The sequence below is a fragment of the Oncorhynchus tshawytscha genome, linkage group LG27, assembly GCF_018296145.1.
Source record: "Oncorhynchus tshawytscha isolate Ot180627B linkage group LG27, Otsh_v2.0, whole genome shotgun sequence".
Lineage (NCBI taxonomy): Eukaryota > Metazoa > Chordata > Actinopteri > Salmoniformes > Salmonidae > Oncorhynchus > Oncorhynchus tshawytscha.
This window is the reverse complement of record NC_056455.1, coordinates 6,887,386-6,907,846: the sequence shown is the minus strand read 5'-3', so window position 1 is coordinate 6,907,846 and position 20,461 is coordinate 6,887,386. Positions and strand designations below refer to the sequence as shown.

The 20,461-nt window shown below is 42.6% G+C and overlaps 2 protein-coding genes across 4 annotated transcripts; both read left to right on the top strand.

Annotated features, from left to right (window-relative positions):
* The first annotated feature begins 5,870 nt into the window (after positions 1-5,870).
* Positions 5,871-16,127, top strand: LOC112258607 (all-trans-retinol 13,14-reductase). The gene is made up of 11 exons (XM_024433094.2): positions 5,871-6,194; positions 7,025-7,207; positions 7,830-8,071; positions 8,911-9,112; positions 9,310-9,507; positions 9,597-9,716; positions 10,390-10,528; positions 13,687-13,796; positions 14,458-14,627; positions 14,847-15,006; positions 15,139-16,127. The coding sequence occupies exons 1-11, from the start codon at positions 6,035-6,037 to the stop codon at positions 15,282-15,284; spliced, it is 1,830 nt and encodes a 609-aa protein (XP_024288862.1). The 5' UTR covers positions 5,871-6,034; the 3' UTR covers positions 15,285-16,127.
* An 826-nt stretch (positions 16,128-16,953) lies between these two features.
* On the top strand, positions 16,954-18,945 carry LOC121841102 (cyclin-dependent kinase 6-like). Of its 3 annotated transcripts, none has more exons than XM_042307460.1 (5): positions 16,954-17,236; positions 17,418-17,551; positions 17,754-17,840; positions 18,091-18,518; positions 18,610-18,945. In XM_042307460.1, the coding sequence occupies exons 1-4, from the start codon at positions 17,016-17,018 to the stop codon at positions 18,117-18,119; spliced, it is 471 nt and encodes a 156-aa protein (XP_042163394.1). In that variant the 5' UTR covers positions 16,954-17,015; the 3' UTR covers positions 18,120-18,518; positions 18,610-18,945. The 3 variants fall into 3 exon arrangements, 2 of the variants coding, with proteins under 2 accessions (XP_042163394.1, XP_042163395.1); XM_042307461.1 differs by lacking the exon at positions 18,610-18,945 and having other exon boundaries at positions 18,091-18,251; positions 18,386-18,593; XR_006080131.1 differs by lacking the exon at positions 16,954-17,236 and having other exon boundaries at positions 17,384-17,551; positions 18,091-18,251; positions 18,386-18,518.
* Positions 18,946-20,461: the final 1,516 nt, after the last annotated feature.

The following is a 20,461-nucleotide window of genomic DNA, read 5'->3' as shown; positions in this document are numbered from 1 at the left end:
TTTACAGAACACGTCCTTTACTTTGTTCTGAATTTTCCCCCAAATAAAAAGTATGTCAGAATGAACTAAACAATGCTGATGGAACACTGGTGTGTTATACAGTACCAGTCAAAAGTTCAGACACCTACATATTCAAGGGTTTTTCTTTATTTTTACTATTTTCTACATTGTAGAAACTATGAAATAAAATATGGAATCGTGTAGTAACCAAAAAAGTGTCAAACAAATCAAAATATGAGATTCTTCAAAGTAGCCACCCTTTGCCTTGACAGCTTTGCACACACTTGGCATTCTCTCAACCAGCTTCATGAGGTTGTCACCTGGAATGCATTTCAATTAACTTGTGTGCCCTGTTAATTTAAGGAATTTATTTCCTTAATGCATTTGAGCCAATCAATTGTGTTGTGACAAGGTAGGGGTGGTATAGAGAAGGTAGCCCTATTTTGTAAAAGACCAAGTTCATATTATGGCAAGAATTGCTCAAATAAGCAAAGAGAAACAACAGTCCATCATTACTTTAAGACATGAAGGTCAGTCAATCTGGAAAGTTTCAAAAACTGAAAGCTTCTTCTAGTGCAGTCGCAAAAACCAAGTTCTATGATGAAACTGGCTCTCATGAGGACCACAACAGGAAAGGAAGACTCAGTTACACTACCGTTCAAAAGTTTGAGGGTCACTTAGAAATGTCCTTGTTTTTGAAAGAAAAACACTTTTTGTCCATTTTTAAAATAACATCAAATTGATCAGAAATACAGTGTAGACATTGTTAATGTTGTAAATGACTTTTGTAGCTGGAAACGGCTGATTTGTAATGGAATATCTACATAGGCATACAGAGGCCCATTATCAGCAACCATCACTCCTGTGTTCCAATGGCACGTTGTGTTAGCTAATCCAAGTTTATCATTTTAAAAGACTAATTGGTCATTAGAAAACTGTTCTGATTAAAGAAGCAATAAAACTGGCCTCCTTTAGACTAGTTGAGTGTCTGGAGCATCAGCACTTGCGGGTTCGATTACAGGCTTAAAATGGCCAGAAACAAAGAACTTTCTTCTGAAACCCGTCAGTCTATTCTTGTTCTGAGAAATGAAGGCTATTCCATGTGAGAAATTGCCAAGAAACTGAAGATCTCGTACAATGCTGTGTACTACTCCCTTCACAGAACAACACAAACTGGCTCTAACTAGAATATGAGAGGGAGGCCACGGTGCACAACTGAGCAAGAGGACAAGTACATTAGTGTCTAGTTTGAGAAACAGACGCCTCACAAGTCCTCAACTGGCAGCTTCATTAAATAGTACGCGAAAAACACCAGTCAACGTCAACAGTGAAGAGGCGACTCCAGGATGCTGACCTTCTAGGCAGAGTTGCAAAGAAAAAGCCATATCTCAGACTGGCCGATAATAAGAAAAGATGGGCAAAAAAAACACATACTGGACAAAAGTGTTATGGACAGACGAATCTAAGTTTGAGGTGTTCAGATCACAAAGAAGAACATGAGATGCAGAAAAGATGCTGGAGGAGTGCTTGACGCCATCTGTCAAGCATGGTGGAGGCAATGTGATTGTCTGGGGTGGTTGTGAAGTGGGAGATTTCTAAAGGGTAAAAGGGATCTTGAAGAGGGAAGGCGATCACTCCATCTGGAACACCATGCCATACCCTGTGGACGGCACTTAATTGGAGCAAATGTCTTCCTATGACAGGACAATGACCCAAAACACAGCTCCAAACTATGCAATAACTATTTAGGGAAGCAGTCAGCTGGTATTCTGTCTATAATGGAGTAGCCAGCACAATCACCGGATCTCAACCCTATTGAGCTGTTGTGGGAGCAGCTTGACCGTACGTACCATACCGTAAGAGGTGCCCATCAAGCCAATCCAACTTGTGGGAGGTGCTTCAGGGAGCATGGGGTGAAATCTCTTCAGATTACCTCAACAAATTGACAACTAGAATGCCAAAGTTCTGCAAGACTGTAATTGCTGCAAATGGAGGATTCTTTGAAGGAAAATAGTAAAAAGAAAGTCAAATCCTTGAGTGAGTAGGTGTGTCTTAACTTTTGACTGGTACTGTATATTCACTGCATTTCTCATTGACAATGAAAATACTTGCATAAAACTAACATCTTGTATGAATTTGTGTGGGGAAACGATACCGTATTTTGTACTTTGGGATACCTTTTCAGTTTTTGCACAATTGCTTTAGTATTTAACTTGCTCATGATACTGTTGTTTTTTAAAATAAAAAAATATGAATGTTTTCACTGTCCACTATTTTAATGTTAAATATGGGTGAGGCATGTAATGGCATACTTTTCTGTCTTGTCAACACATTTATGTAATGCATGACCAAGTGATATGTTCTTTAGAGTCTATGTTCAATCGGTGGCAGCAGTCGGATAAAATGGCCCGGTTTGAACTTGCCTATGGGCCATCACTTCACCAGGCGAAGCCAGTGAGGGAGGAGGAGCGGCAAGCTCAAATCGAACAAGAATCTGCGCCACTCCCTTACGTGGTCAAAAATGTTTGAATTTTCAAATTAGTTTTCAAAGCAATCACTTTTGCAAGTGAAAACAGAATCCTACTCATTACTCCACATGCTAACTTAAGTCACTTTTGTTTTGAGCCGATTTATACTATACAAAAATAAAACGCAACATGTAGGTTTCATGGGCTGAAATAAAAATATCCCAGAATTTACCATATGCACAAAAAGCTGATCTCAAATTTTGTGCACAAATTTGTTTACATCCCTCAAATCAAATTTTATTGGTCACATACACATGGTTAGCAGTTAACGCGAGTGTAGAGAAATGCTTGTGCTACTAGTTCCGACTATGCAGGAAAATGTAACAAGTAATCTAACAAATTCCCAACAGCTACCTTATACACACAAATGTAAAGGGATAAATAAGAATATGTACATATAAATATATGGATGAGGGATGGCGTGCGGCATAGGCAAGATGCAGTGTAGAAGAAAGTATATACATATGCAGTGAGTAATGTAGGATATGTAAACATTATTAAAGTGCCGTTATTTCAAGTGACTAGTGATACCTTTGATACACCTGCACTGACCTCGCCTTCTGGATGATAGCGGGGGAACAGGCAGTGGCTCGGGTGGTTGTCCTTGATCTTTTTGGCCTTCCTGTGACACCGGGTGCTGTAGGTGTCCTGGAGGGTAGTTTGCCCCCGGTGATGCGTTGTGCAGACCTCACTACCCTCTGGAGAGCCTTGCGGTTGAGGGCGGTGCAAGTGCTGTATCAGGCAGTGATACAGCCCGACAGGATGCTCTTGATTGTGCATCTGTAAAAGTTTGGGTGTTTTAGATGACAAGCCACATTTCTTCAGCCTCCTGAGGTTGAAGAGGCGCTGTTGGGCCTTCTTCACCACGCTGTCTGTGTGGGTGGACCATTTCAGTTTGTCCGTGATGTGTATGCCGAGGAACTTAACTCCCTCTACTCTACTGTTTCCTGAAGTCCACGACCATCTCCTTTGTTTTGTTGACGTTGAGTGAGAGGTTATTTTCCTGACACCACACTCCGAGGGCCCTCATCTCCTCCCTGTAGGCTGTCTCATCGTTGTTGGTAATCAGGCCTACCACTAGTGTTATCTGCAAACTTGATGATTGAGTTGGAAGCGTGCATGGCCACAAAGTCATGGGTGAACAGGGAGTACAGGAGAGGGCTGGGAACTCACCCTCGTGGGGCCCCAGTGTTGAGGATCAGCGGGGTGGAGATGTTTTCAATCTTCACCACCTGGGAGTGGCCCGTCAAAGTCCAGGACCCAGTTGCACAGGGCGGGGTCGAGACCCTAATGATGAGTTTGAAAGGGTACTATATGGTGTTAAATGCTGATATGTAGTCAATGAACAGCATTCGTACATAGGTATTTCTCTTGTCCAGATGGGATAGGGCAGTGTGATGGCGATTGCATCGTCAGTGGACCTGTTGGGGCGGTAAGCAAATTGGAGTGAGTCTAGGTTATCAGGTAGGGTGGAGGTGACATGTTCCTTGACTAGTCTCTCAAAGCACTTCATGATGACGGAAGTGAGTGCTACAGGGTGATAGTTGTTTAGCTCAGTTACCTTAGCTTTCTTGGGAACAGGGACAATGGAGCCATCCTGAAGCAAGTGGGGACAACAGACTGGGATAGGGATTTGTTGAACATGTCAAACAAACCTGCCAGCTGGTCTGCGCATGCTCTGAGGACGCGGCTGGGGATGCCGTCTGGGCTAGCAGCCTTGCGAGGGTTAACACGTTTAAATGTTTTACTCACGTTTGCCACGTAGAAGGAGAGCCCACAGGCTTTGGTCGAGGGCCGTGTCAGTGGCACTGTATTGTCCTCAAAATAAGCAAAGAAGTTGTTTAATTTGTCTGGGAGCAAGACGTCGGTATCTGCGACAGGGCTGGTTCTTTTTATAATCCATGATTGACTGTAGTCTCGTGTTTGAGCCGTTGAATTGCGACTCTATACTGAACCTTTGCTTGTTTGATTGCCTTGTGGAGGGAATAGCTGCACTGTTTGTGTTTGGTCGTGTTTCCGGTCACCTTGGCATGATTAAAAGCGGTGGTTTGCGCGAATGCTGCCATCAATCCACGGTTTCTGGTTAGGGAAGGTTTTAATGGTCACAGAGGGGACAATGCACTTGCTAATAAACTCGCTCACCGAGTCAGTGTATACATCAATGTTGTTGTCTGAGGAAGTATGGTTTTTAGGTTAGCTTTGTTAAAATCCCCATTTACAGTAAATGCAGCCTCATGATGTATTGTTTCCAGTTCCCATAGAGTCCAGGAAGCTCCTTCATGGTTGACGAGGGATCTGCTGGGGGGGGTTCTGTTGGCGCGATGCGTGAAGAAACCGGGTGGCTGTACCCCACCCGACTCTGACAACATATCCCGAGTGAGCCATGTTTCCGTGAAATGTCTCTCTGGAAGGCAACTCGTGCCCTAATTTCGTCCACCTTGTTATCTAGAGATTGTACATTGGCGAGTAATATGCTCGGAAGCGGTGGATGGTGTGCTCGCCTTCTGAGTCTGACCAGTAGGCCGCTCCGTCTGCCTCTCCTTGCGGCGACCGCGTTGTTTTGGGTCAGCCTCTGGGTTAAGATACCATGTCCAGTGTGGAGGTCCGAACAAAGGATCCGCTTCGGGAAAGACGTATTCCTGGTCGTAATGATGGTAGATTGACATCGCTTTTATATCCAATAGTTCTTCCCGGCTGTATGTAAAAACACTTCAGATTATCTGGGCTAATAATGTAAGATAAAATACATAAGACAAATAACTGCATAGTTTTCTAAGGACCTGAAGCGAGGCGACCAGCTCTGTCGGCGACATCCGGCTTCTTCACTTGTGGGATCATTTGATCCCACAACTGATCCCACACAGCTTCATCAGCTGTCTGGGTGTAATAAAGCCCTTTTGTGGGGGAAAACTACTTATGTTTGGCTGGGCCTGGCTCCCAAGTGGGTGGACCACTGCCCAGTCATGGGAAATCCATAGATTAGGGCCCAATTAAATGATTTCAATTGACTAATTTCCCTATATGAAATGTAGCCCAGTAAAATATTTGAAATTGTTGCGTTTATATTTTTGTTCAGTATATTTTTTGCTTATAAGTGAACCCTTTTCCTAACCTCAACCTAATCACCATAGCCTGCTACGTGAATGATCCTAACCTGCTGCGAAAAGTAAAATCTAACGTTATTCGACTAAAACTGAGTTTTACGTGCAGCCGGCTCATACGCCTACCCGGGCCAGTTTAATAGAATCCTCTCGTTATAAAATCTGGGAGAATGAGCAGTGTTTTTTTTTTAATCAACTATGGGCGTTGCTCTTTTTACACTATTTAATAATCCCGATGTTCTTTGGCTGAAAACGACGGAGATACAACAAATACCATTACACAACTGTGCTATCTGTCATGCGTGGGAGGGTTCCAAGTGGCCTGGAACCATTGCAGACCTTGTTCGCAAGGGGAAGTGTGTATCCACTTGAATTGAGAAGGTGCGCTGATTTAAAATTCGTAAAATGTGGATCATTGTAGCAATCATTTGTGCAGCTCTTGCTGCATTCGTATACAACTATGTGTTCCGTACGTCCGGACCAAATCCTTTTGATATCGACACTCGTGAGCCGCTTAAACCACTGGTCACTCAAAAGAAGGAGAAAAACAAAGTTCTGAAGCAGGGTGAGTCTCGTAGACAAGTTTTGACGATCACCGATGTATGCACGAAATATAGTTTCCTAGGAATATGTGCGTAAACACACCCTTGTCCAGTGTGTGTGTTTGTTTCGAAAGCTATATCTTGTTGCATAATTCAATTGCTGTGTCGTTCACATGTATCTCAAGAGCATTCATTTGGAGTTGAAAGCAGGTCAGGCAACTATTTCGTTTGTTAGAACCGCTGACAACGATTTCCTATGGCTACACTGTCAACTACAGTACTGCGTCACAAGCTGAACATTGCTGCTGAACATTGCTGCTGTACTGCACTAGTGACTAAACTCATTGTTGAAACGCAATCCATCCGCACTATATCACGTTTATAGCTGCTACACACACTTGTTTCAGTTCCACTAGCTACGTTTTCATCCAATTTGGTACAGATTTCCATGCGAATATTCAAAAATCTGCATAAAACCACGACATGTGTTTCCATCAAACTGACTTTTTGCGCAGAAAAGAAAAAGGCTGTGCGTTATTACGTAGTGCACATAGTTCATTTTACCGACACAAAAAGGTCCCACCATGTCGAACGAACAAATTCTGTTTGCATTTAGGCCCACACAATTGTACTGCATTTGAATTTCCATGAAAATGCGTTCGTGACTTTTTTTTCCCATGGGTCAGGTAATTCATCCCCATGAAATGGTTTAGATGGAAACGTGGTTCTAGGCTGCCTTTGCACAGTCTAGGGGATAATATTGCTGGAACACAACGTTATTTGTTTCATGTACGAATATTTAACTGGCAATATCTCTGTGTTAATTGTGTTGTTTTTTACTCTTCTCAACCAGGTTTCTTGGCCAGTAAAGTACCTGAGAAACTAGATGCCATTGTCATTGGCAGTGGAATTGGTGGTCTTGGGCTGGCGGTGCTGCTGGCTAAGGTTGGAAAGCGGGTCCTGGTTCTGGAGCAGCATGATCGGGCCGGAGGCTGCTGCCACACTTTTACAGAGAAAGGCTTTGAGTTTGACGTGGGTGAGAAGGCTCTTATCAGTTGACCTTTCCTTACCTAGAAGGCAGCTATCAGTTTACCTTTCCTTACTCAAGGTGGTAGGTACTTTCCTCTACTCAGAGGTGGTAGTGGCTATGAACCTGGTCTATTTCTATTGTTGACCTAAATCAAGGATGGGCAACTTTGATGGTGGTGGGGTTCTACATGGTGGCTTGCGGTTTTGCATATACCCACATCAGATAACCACACATGCAGACAGAGCCGGCCCTAGCCTTTTGGGGGCCCTAGCCTTTTGGGGGCCTAAGTGAAATTTTGCAAAACGTTTTAGAGCCTGCCCTCCTATTGACACCACACTTTTTTTTTTTTTTTGCCATGGGATGTAGAGAAATTGTACGTAATGTATTCTACTGTTGCAACTCTCAACAGTAAGTTGAGACACCAAATTGGTTCCTAAAAAACTGACCGCATGTCCTGGGCTAGCCCTAGCCTGGTTTTGTAAACTCACTTTTTTAAGTGTAACACTGTAAATGCAAACTATTAATCAATAATACGTTGTCTTATAAGCCCATGTGATTTGAGCTAGACATCCTAGATACCAAACATTCTAATAATACAATCAATCAATCAATCATGCCTCCACCTCAGGTATCCACTACATCGGGGACCTGTTGGAGCATAAGCCCTTCCGCTGTATGCTTGACCAGCTGACCAATGGTCAGCTGCAGTGGGAGCCGCTGGACAACCCATTTGACCAGGTGGTGCTGGGCCCTCCTGAGAACAGGCGCACCTACCCCATCTACAGTGGCAGGAACCGTTTCCCTGACGAGCTGAAGAAGTTCTTCCCTGGGGAGGAGGCGGCCATCGATGAGTACATGAGGCTGGTCAAGGTATGGTGCTGTTACGTGATGTCATCAATAACCTTATGTTTTTTTTTCTTTGCAACTCTGCCTAGAAGGCCAGCATCCTGGAGTCGCCTCTTCACCGTTGATGTTGAGACTGGTGTTTTGCGGATACAATTTAATGAAGCTGCCAGTTGAGGACTTGTGAGGCATCTGTTTCTCAAACTAGACACTAATGTACTTGTCCTCTTGCTCAGTTGTGCACCGGGGGCCTCCCACTCCTCTTTCTATTCTAATTGGAGCCAGTTTGTGCTGTTCTGTGTAGGGAGTAGTACACAGCGTTGTACGAGATCTTCAGTTTCTGGCTAATTTCTCGCATGGAATAGCCTTCATTTCTCAGAACAAGAATAGACTGACGAGTTTCAGAAGAAAGTTCTTTGTTTCTGGCCATTTTGAGCCTGTAATCAAACCCACAAATGCCGATGCTCCAGATACTCAACTAGTCTAAAGAAGGACAGTTTTATTGGTTCTTTAATTAGGACAACAGTTTTCAGCTGTGCTAACATAATTGCAAAAGGGTTTTCTAATGCTCAATTAGTCTCTTTTAAAATGATAAACTTGGATTAGCTAACACAACATGCCATTGGAACACAGGGGTGATGGTTGCTGATAATGGTCCTCTGTATGCCTATGTAGATATTTCATAAATCTGCCGTTTCCAGCTATAATAGTCATTTACAACATTAACAATGTCTACACTGTATTTCTGGTCAATTTGATGTTATTTTAATGGACCAAAAAAGTGTTTTTCTTTCAAAAACAAGGACATGTCTAAGTGACCCTCAAACTTTTGAGCGGTAGTATATATGTCTGAATTCCATCAACAGAAAGCAGGACGCAGCGTTTGGTTCCTGTGTCTGCTGAAGCTTGTTCCTGTCCCCCTGGCCAAGTTCCTGGTGTACACAGGCCTCGCCAATCGTCTGTCGTTCTTCTTCCGCATGGCGTCTCGCAGCGTGACCGAGGTGGTCAACGAACTGACTGAGAACAATGACCTCAGGGCCGTCTTCAGCTACATCTTTGGCACTTACGGTAGGCTGCTGTAGTTCCTGATAGTGGAGAGCATAACCACAGCCATCTCCAATGAAAGACTGCGTCCCTGTTCCCTATGTAGTTCACTCATTTGTGCCATTTGGGGGACACGCTTTCGACATGGACCAAATTAATTGCATCTCTTTTTGTTGTGTGTTTGGTTTTATAAGACTCAATTTTGTTGTGTGTAACTGCAGGTAACATGCCCAAGGATGGCAGCTTCTCCATGCACAGCCTGCTGGTCTGCCACTACCTGACTGGCGCCTGGTACCCAATAGGAGGAGCCAGTGAGATCGCCTACCACATGATCCCTATCATTGAGAAAGCCGGGGGGGCCGTGCTCGTCCGCGCCCCAGTCAACCGCATCCTGTTCAACGACAACAAGGAGGCTATTGGTGAATAGGACTGGTTGATTGGTTGAAAGGTGAATTGGTTGATCACACAGATGGTCAGATTTGACCACATCTGGTTCCATTGGTTTCAGGTGTGAGCGTGATGAAGGGTCAGGAGGAGATCCATGTGCATGCTCCAATGGTCATCTCCAACGCCGGCATCTTCAACACCTACCAGAAGCTGCTGCCCAAGGAACTCCAGGCCATGCCAGGTGGGTGTGGGTGTATGTTCAAGATATCTGCGTTAAAAAAATCCATAGTATCGATGCCGTTGTCTAGATGTTGTTTCCTAATCATAATGTTTCTATGACCTTGTGATGCCTAATCATTAACGCTGTAGCAGTTCACTAATGAGCATTGTTCCCCGGTTCAAATGTTTAAGATATGAGTGCATCGAGACCCCAAACCGATCCAAATGTAGCATGCATCGGTCAGAAAATCGATTAAAATGTTACGAATTGCTAAAACAATTGGGGGGTAAAATTACAATCTTTTGTGACACTTGCTTCCTCTCATTCAGTGTCGGAACTACATATGGAATTATGTTGACAGTCATTGCTCTACAAGTAGTTTTGCATGCCTAACAACCCCTGGCAGTAGCCTAGTTAAACTGCACGCTGTCCGCAGCTTTGCGCGCTGACCAATGATCATACACCATAGACCTATTCATCCCTTACCACAGCGGCAGAATTTAATTTGAAATTAATGTGTTTATGCAACAAATGTTAGTGCATTACATCGAGTTGTTCCTCTAATCAAACTGAATCGTTTCAAACTTAGCGTATCGGAGCCCATGTATCTAGAAACCTATAGAATCCTCTTGAAAGGGAAAGATGCACATCCCTACTAATCATGAATGTTGTATGATTTTGTGATGCCCTGCAGCCATCCAGAAGCAGCTTGGTATGATGAAAAACGGGGCAGGAGGTCTGAGCATCTTCCTGGGCCTGACTGGAACCAAGGAGGACCTGGGCCTCAAAGCAGACAACTACTGGATCTTCACAGAGCACAACCTGGATGAACTGTAGGTCCTTCCTCTCTCTTTGTTTAACCCTAGATGTTTGGCGTGTCCCCATTGGCCCCACTGTCTAATGACTTGTATATTTCTTTTAATTCACACCTTATTTGTCCTTATTAACGTACAGTTGAAGTCGGAAGTTTACATACACTCCACAAATTTCTTGTTAACAAACTATAGTTTTGGCAAGTTGGTTAGGACATCTACTTTGCATGACACAAGTAGTTTTTCCAACAATTGTTTACAGACCATTTCACTGATAATTCACTGTATCACAATTACAGTGGGTCAGAAGTTACCATACACTAAGTTGACTGTGTGACTGGAAAATTCCAGAAAATGATGTCATTGCTTCTGATAGGCTAATGGACGTCCTTTGAGTCAATTGGAGGTGTACCTGTGGATGTATTTCAAGGCCTACCTTCAAACACAGTGGCTCTTTGCTTGACATTATGGGAAAATCAAAAGAAATCAACCAAGACCTCAGAAGAAAAATTGTAGACCTCCACAAGTCTGGATCATCCTTGGGAGAATTTTCAAAAAGCCTGAAGGTACCACGTTCTCCTGTACAAACAATGGTACACAAGTATAAACATCATGGGACCACACAGTCGTCATACCTCTCAGGAAGGAGACACGTTCTGTCTCCTAGAGATGAATGTACTTTGGTGCGAAAAGTGCAAATCAATCCCAGAACAACAGCAAAGGACCTTGTGAAGATGCTGGAGGAAACGGGTTCAAAAGTATCTATATCCACAGTAAAACTAGTCCTATATCGACATAACCTGAAAGGCCGCTCAGCAAGGAAGAAGCCCCTGCTCCAAAACCGCCATTAAAAAAGCCAGACTACGGTTTGCAACTGCACATGGGGAAAAAGATTGTACTTTTTGGAGAAATGTCCCCTGGTCTGATTAAACAAAAATGGAAATGTTTGGCTGTAATGACCATTATGTTTGGGGGGAAAATGGGGAGGCTTGCAAGCCGAAGAGCACCATCCCAACCATGAAGCACGGGGGTGGCAGCATCATGTTGTGGGGGTGCTTTGCTGCAGGAGGGACTGGTGCACTTCACAAAATAGATGGCATCATGAGGATAGAGAATTATGTGCAAATATTGAAGCAACATCTCAAGACATCAGTCAAGAAGTTAAAGCTTGTTCACAAATGGACAATGACCCCAAGCATAATTACAAAGTTGTGGGAAAATGGCTTAAGGACAACAAAGTCAAGTTATTGGAGTGGCCATCACAAAGCACTGACCTCCAATCCTTTAGAAAATGTGTGGGCAGAACTGAAAAGGCGTGTGCGAGCAAGGAGGCCTACAAACCTGACTCTGTTACACCAGCTCTGTCAAGAGGAATGGGCCAAAATTCACGCAACTTCTTGTCGGAAGATCGTGGAAGGCTACCCAAAACATTTGACCCAAGTTAAACCATTTAAAGGCAATGCTACCAAATACTAATTGACTGTGTAAACCTCTGACTTGAACTGTGTACCTGATGTGTTGCAAAGACGGACATTGTGTAAGGTCTTGTGGTGTGGACTTTGAGAGAGAAGTAAGTTACTGCGACATTACATAACCTACGGTACATGATAGTGCGTCTAGTCATGTATTCTGTATTTCACTCCCCTTCACTGTGTGCATCAAAGATTGTGCTGTTTACAGTAATCTGTTTGGTAACAACTAAAATGCAGTGTCGTCAAAACAGACAGTATCAGTACACACTCGCCACTCATCACTGCACTTATTTCACAACATGTTTGGAACCTCAATAGATATTCGCACTGTTTAACAAGCATGGTCTACAGTGCATTTGGAAAGTATTCAGACCCTTTCACATTTTGTTACGTTACAGCCTTATTCTAAAACATATTAAATTGCATTCTTCCCTCATAAATCTACACACAGTACCCCATAATGACACAGCAAAAAACTATTTTTTTAAAGATTTTTTTTGTGTGCAAATTTATATATATTTAAAAAAAAAAACAATACCTTATTTACATAACTATTCAGACCCTTTGCTATGAGACTCAAAATTGAGCTCGGGTGCATCCTGTTTCCGTTGATCATCCTTAAGTTGTTTCTACAACTTGATTGGAGTCTACCTGTGGTAAATTCAATTGATTGGACATGATTTGGAAAGGCACACGCCTGTCTATATAAGGTGCCATAGTTGACACTGCATGTCAGAACGAAAACCAAGCCATGATGTCGAAGGAATTGTGCGTAGAGCTCCGAGACGACAGGATTGTGTCGGCACAGATCTGGGGAAGGGTACCAAAAAGTCTGCAGTATTGAAGGTCCCCAAGAACACGGAGACCTCCATTCTTACATGGAAGAACTCTTTGGCCTGAATGTGAAGCTTCACGTCTGGAGCAAACCAGGCACCGCTCATCACCTGGCCAATACCATCCCTACGGTGAAGTGTGGTGGCAGCATCATGCTGTGGGGACTGTAAGACTAGTCAGGATAGGGGAAATATGAATGGAGCTAAGTACAGAGATCCTTGATGAAAACCTGCTCAGGACCTCACACTGGGGCGAAGGTTCCCCTTCCAGGACAACGACCCTAAGCGCACAGCCAAGACAATGCAGAAGTGGCTTTGGGACAAGTCCCTGAATATCCTTGAGTGGCCCAGCCAGAGCCCGGACTTTAACCCAATCTAACATCTCTGCAGAGACCTGAAAATAGCTGTGCAGTGAAGCTCCACATCCAACCTGACAGAGCTTGAGAGGATCTGCAGAGAAGAATGGGAGAAACAGCCCAAATACAGGTGTGCCAAGCTTGTAGCGTCATACCCAAGAAGACTCAAGGCTGTAATAGCTGCCAAAGGTGCTTCCACAAAGTACTGAGTAAAGGGTCTAAATACTTACGTAAATGTGATATTTCAGTTTTTTAAAATATATATGTACATTTGCCAACCTAAAAAAATATAACATTTTGCTTTGTCATTATGGGGTATTGTGTGTTGATTAGGGAGGGGGGACAATTGAATCCTTTTTAGAGTACTGCTGTAACGTAACAACGTGAAGGGTTCTGAATACTTTCCAAATGCACTGTATATGTGTCTGTGCCAGAATCTGAGAAGGGTGAAGTGTTCTTTACGGTAGTGTTAAAGAGCCTACAGTATTTTTACTACTCCCATTATCTGGATGTTATAGGGTTGTCACCTATCTGAAGGGAAACCGGGAGGAGTCAGCGAGAAGTGTGCCCCTCCTCTTTGTGGCCTCTCCATCAGCCAAAGATCCCACCTGGGAGGAACGATCACCAGGTACAGAAACAAGACTAGTGCTGGCACTAATTTTTCACCATACTAAATGATTTAATTATTTCGATCCTTGGAAATGCATCATCCACTGACTTTACTTATTTAAACCCTTGGCTCGTATAAGGAGAACAATCCATTGGCTCATGTCCTACATATTACTCGGTTCGAGGCAAGTTGTACCGGTTGAGGCTGCTCTCGCCATATTGGCCTGGGCATCTCTCCTCCAGGTGTTTCTGGGTCAATCCTTTCTTTTCCTGAGGGTTGCAGTGTTGGGTGTTAGGCCTCGTTCTAGTTTTATTCCTGATGTGAGACTGTTTTTGTTATTTTTATTGTATTTACTTCATGGTAACACAGACAAGATAACAGTTAGAAAACTACAGAATTCTGTAGTATGTTGTCCTATCAGGTACCAGATGGTTGCAAATGCCCTTTCAAAGTCTGTTAATTTGATTTGTTCCATTCTATTGACTGTCCAATGTTGATGCATTAGTGTTGCAATGTGTTCCTGGAAACAACCTGCTTGGTCTCTTGATCTACACCATACCAAAACATCTTGTAACTTAAGACTTATTGGAAATGCACACAACTAACGGTATCCGATGCCATCCGGACGAAGGCTGAACAGACGTGTTTCGACCCCTTTTCGTTTCCCCGTTCCTCACAGGCAAGTCCACCCTGAGTCTGGTGAGCTTTGCTAACTATGAGTGGTTTGAGGAGTGGAAGGATGACAAGGTGACCAACAGAGGGACTGATTACAATGAGCTGAAGCAGATCTTCTGTGACTCGATTCTGGAGGTGGTGATGAGCGTCTTCCCCAAGATTACCAGGGACAAGGTAGAGCATTTGGGCCCGTTCGTACTAAACTCTGGTAGACAGCCTTGTCCGGGGAAACTTAACATCTCTATGGTGGATGCGCTAGTAAGCTGTAACCTAGACAAGTTTCCTTTTTTCATTTTGACAAATGATGTAACCTGATACCTCGACTGAAAGTAGTATGCATTGTGAACAGGGCATCGACATCTCCCATTTCTCTCTCTCTGTGTCCGTCTTTAGGTTGAGTTTATCGAGGCTGGAACACCCATAACAAACACGCACTACATTGGAGCCCCTAAAGGGGAGATCTACGGAGCAGACCATGGCACAGCTCGTTTCAGCGCTGAGTGCAGTGCCACCGTGAGGCCCCAGACACCCCTGAAGAACCTCTACCTCACAGGTCAGTATCTTATACGGCTGATGGGGTCCATGGATATATCAGAAAGAAGCTATATGTTTGACTTCAGTATTACTAAAGGTCTATATCGGCTCTGGTTTCTACTGCGTGCTGATGTTTGTGTTCTGTGTGCAGGTCAGGACGTGTTTGTGTGTGGCTTTGCTGGTGCGCTGGCTGGGGCTCTCACCTGTGGTTCTGTCATCCTCAACCGTAACCTGCACCTGGATACCATTGCTCTGGCCAAGAAGACCAAACGTGTCAACACTAAGAAGTTGGAGTAAAACAAGACTGACCACCTCCCTCAACCCGTTGTGGCTTCGGGTTAAGTTTCCCTTAAGTACAGATCTAGGATAAACTTCCCCTCCCCCAATCCACATTAATGGGGAAACTGACCCAAGATCACCATCTAGGGGCAACTTCACCCAGCTCACTGAAAGCTTTAATAACACAAGTCCAGGGGACAGGCTTCGATCTCTGGTCCTACAGTTAACACGGTGAAAATATCCCTCAAGACGGTTACTGCGTGTTTGCGGGTGTGACTATTCTAATCAATGAGTGAAGAGAACTCTGCTCTCTCTCACTGTTGAGGGAAAACACATTTGAAAGTCTAGGAATCTTTCTGTGGATGCTATCTGCATCAGATCTGTGAAATGAAGTTTACAACCAATTGACCTTTGAAAATGATATAGCTTTTTTTTCCCATTGTGTTTTCATAAATCAAGTGTGCAGATGGATGTGATTTAATACTATATATTTTCACTCTTAATATATTGAGAACAAGTGTTGGGTGGAGTAGATTAAGTTACCAATACTTTTGATACCAGTACCAATAACTACTGCAAACATGTTAATAATTTATCAGTACTCAATATACCGTGGATGGATAACAGTGGCTTCTGTCTGAGTTTTCAGACGGTCTTCCAACCAGCTATGCTAAATTCACCTATGCAATAATGTAGGGTGAAAAAAAAGCCATGACACAAAATTGTGAACCAGGTTTAAAAGCGCTATGCTGTAACACTAACCACTGTAAATGTCTATTGCCTCCATTTGAACACAGATGTAAAGACTGGATTGTTTTGAATGAACATGCCTTGAGTTATTAAACATTGAATACAAAAATATCTTCATGTGACTCATTGTAAAAATGAATTATTCCACTCTGTAAATGTATGATGGGGGGGGGACACACTTTGTAACATTAATGCAAACTGTGATAATGAAGGATTCATCAGAGATGGACTAGATTTGTTTCCTAACCTTTTAGTCATTTTTCATCCCTTTAGAATTCTATTGATACTGGTATCATGGCTGGCCTGGAATATTGTTTGATTTATTATAAATCACAAAATGCATTTACCATTCTTTCATCAATATCCCGTGGATAAATGTGTGTATCTATAGAAAATGTGCAAGACATGAGGATGGCACAGAGGTCTCCAGGATCACGTTTGTCGGACGTGATGAGTGATCTGATTAGTTGAGAATAAGGGGCCGTACCAGAATGTTGTCCCATAATTTATGAGCGTCTTGAAAATGTATATATCTCTGCAGTTTGGTGTGAGAAGGTAAGTTAATCACAATTCATTTAAATATTAGCTAAGTATAGCTAACCACACATTGCACAAAGCAGCTTTGAGATTCCATTTTGGTTAGCTAGCAAGTGGTTGCTAGGTGGGGCTGGAGGAAGATTGCTGGCTACTTAGTTAGCTTGCCAGCGGCAATGCATAAAATCGGTGTCTTGTGTAAAGCTTACTAAACTCTTTAAGTTCCCTCTTGCATAAGTACTTCATTTAGCTAGCTAGCTAAATACGTCTCGTAAACGTCTTGATTCCCCCCCCACACACACAAACACACATATGAACAGTGGCTACCAGTAAAAGGCGTATGCAAGTGGAAGCAGTTCACATCACTGTCCAGTTTATTACTTGACCACTTGTTTACAGGCATTACGCACGGTCTATTCCATCCTAGTTGCATCCAAATTCGAAATCGGCCGGTCATGGAGGTCAATGGGTGCGATGAACATCAGAATGAGGAAATACTTGCAGAGAGGTGAAGGCGCATATGGCAAAGAGTACAGGACCAGAGAGGTCTGCAATCAACAGCGACTTGTAGCGGTGAAGAAGTTGAACGTACCCGGAGACACGGAGAGTGGGATTCCTGCTTTCATGATCCGGGAGGTGGCGCTCTTGCGTAAGATCGGGTATTTCAACCATCCCAACATTGTAAAGTAAGTTCATGTTTCTGTTATTAAATTATATCGGAACATTTTTTGCATAGTCTTGGAATAACACATAATGGGGTTAAAATCACTGTGATGGTGTTTTATAATTGGATACCATGGTGTCATGCCATTTCATTAGCAGAAATGGTTCACAATGATAGACCTAAATTGCTGATCTTACTGAAAGGTGGTTGGACGTATCTGCTGGTCTGAAGAACAGGAGTTTGGACCTGACGCTGGTGTTTGAGTACAGAGACCAGGACCTATCTACCTTTCTCACCATGGTCCCCAGCACTGGACTGAGTCTTGACAAAATTAAAGGTGTGAATTAGCCCCCTTACATACCTGCATCTGAAAAAAACCTCAACGACTCCAAAGCACTCCATTAAGAATTAGTATAACATTTTACTGTACTCTTTTTTTAAAAACTTTTCATGCCAGATGTCCTCATATCTTGTCAGAATAAGCCACAGTCAGAGAAAGTGGTTGAGCATTGCCGTCATGCTGCTTCCTGTCTGTACAGGATGTGGTGGTGCAGCTGCTGCAGGGGCTGGACTTCCTGCACACAAACATGCTGGTGCACTGCGATCTGAAGCCAGAGAATGTACTGGTAAGTAGCTGTGGAGAGGTGAAGATTGCTGGCATTGGGCTGGCGTGCATCTACACCTATCACATCGCCCTTACACCCTGTGTAAGTCTACAGAGTAGAACATCCTCCTTTCAATGCACAATCTATTCAATTGTTAATGCCATTGTCCCCCAGCCTAACTAAGGTAAAGGAACTATGCATAAAAGTAAAAAGTATCTTTCTATGTCCTATCCAATGTCTCAATCCTCTCTCCTCTCTCTCTCTCTTCAAGTGGTGACACTGTGGTACAGGGGCCCCTGAGGTGCTGCTCCACTCTGGTTATATGTCCTCCGTGGACATGTGGAGCGCCGGCTGCATTTTTACCAAACTATTCCTTTTGATACCATTGTTCTGTGGAGACGCTGAGGCTCAGCAGCTCCAGAAAATCTTTGAGTGAGTTTTTTTCTTCTACCGTGCCCTACTTTTGATCGGTCGTTTATGATAAAAGCATTTGAATAATGTATGAGTTGTGTTTTACCAGTGCCTTGTGTTGGGGGTGTGTCTGTGCTCTTTCCCATGTCCCACAGGGTGATTGGCTTGCCCAGCGAGGAGGGCTGGCCCAGGGAGAGCCCCATCTCCGACACCTGTAGTTGGTGCCCCAGAGACCCCTGCACCCAGCTCTTATCCAACCTGGGCCAGGAGGAGAACAACCTGCTCCTTGTATGTACAATATACACATTTTGAATCATGTTTCTGTTACAAGGCATTTTCCGAGTTAATGAATCTTTGAAATTCTATTGTTCTTTTAAAGCACAATGTCTAGAGTTCAGCCCGGCCAATCGCATCTCAGAGCTTCCAGAGCCCTCTCCCACCCTTTACTGGTGTGCGCCTGAGTACTCACAACCTGGCACGATGTGGAGAGAAGAAGGGAGAGCTTGGACAGAGGTTCATTCCTAGCCTATACAACACTGAGGCTTCCCGTGCCGCAAGATGTGATGTACCTATATCAAAATGTAGAATTTTGGAATGGAAATAAAAAGCAAGTGAACATATTAAAAAGGTAAATCTGCAGGTTAAGCAATAAAGTGGGCATCCTGCCACTGTTTTGGTAAAAAAAAAAAGTTGAGGGGTGGAAAAATTGAATCTCAAATTCATAGACAGAGCTAAGGATGCAAAGACTGACCATGCATGATATCAAAATGATAGATGTAACCATGTTTAAAGCTATATAGTGTTTGTTTACAATTACCTTATTTACAAACAATGGAGTAAAACAGGCTTATTAGTTGGGCTCCGATGGGGTACGACAGTTGAACTAAGCTAATTAGGTATTTCTAAGTTATATTCTTCAACAATCAATGGGTATATATCATCAATTTAAAAGTCAAAACATTTATGTAGCATTGCCCCTTTAAAGGTAATTTGTTCAACATGAATTTCCAAATCTTGATTGGTTTTATCTGAAATGCATTTCTGAAGACTAGTTTTGTGTTTTGAAAAAACACATTTATATCAAGCGATGTAGAAACTGCGGTTCTTATGGCATGAAAAGCCAAAGTGGAAGGAAAAGGAAAGTGATTTAAATTACAGTGATTTAAATTACAGTGATTTAAATTACAGTGATTTAAATTACAGTGATTTAAATTACAGTGATTTAAATTACAATAAAGATATTGCTTTACTACAACAAATTTCATAACAAAGTTTATAGCTAGAATATATAATATAGAATCCTTAGTTGCTACATCCATTTTTTTTTTAAACTTATAAAAGAATAATATATAACCATTCATTTTGAAGAATATAAATTATAAATGCCTCATGAGCTTAGTTCAGCTGTAGTACCCCATCAGAAACCAAAATATAAGCTTGTTTAAATCCAATGTTTGTGAAGGATGTAAATGTAAACACTTGTATAACCTCAAGACATGGGTAAACTATCATTTTTATATCAGAGATGGTCAGTCTTTGCATCCACCTTTGAATTTGAGAGTGGTTACATTTTCCCCATGCCCATCCTTCAACTCTTAACCAAAACAGGTGGTGCCCACTTAGTTATTGTTTCATTTTTTTTTTAAATGCGTTGTTGATTGATTAGTTTTCCACTCTGTATTTGATACCAGACGGTCAGAATGCAGAAACGAGCTGCTAGAACATTTTGCAGGAGAACAAAATCTTAATCATTCAGAATGTGTGCAGCTTTCATTTATTACTGAGGGATATTGCTGCTGTTACAGGTGCTATTATTCATCTCAAGTTGCTGCAAGGGAATGACACTACTGTATGAGCATATAAGTGAATGCATGATTTTATTTTTATTGTTCCAAATGCACATTTGGTTCTTTATGGCCCTTTTTTTATTTCATATATATATTCTCTGTTTAGATACTTGGAAAGGTCATACCTGTACATAGGTTTTCTTTTTAAGTTTTGAGGTGCCATTTTAATGTTAGGTTGCATTTTTTTCAGGGCGGAGAACATTCTGCGATCTTGTTTTAATTGAGCAAATGTAAATTCATTTCAGTGTGAGTACTTTAGACAATGTTACTGTTTTCATTTCATTCATTCTATTGAGCAGCACCTGTTAACTGTTATTGGATCTGGTTTGATATTCGACCCTCATCTTACGTCATGTTTCCAAATGTCTGTTGTACTATTTTGTA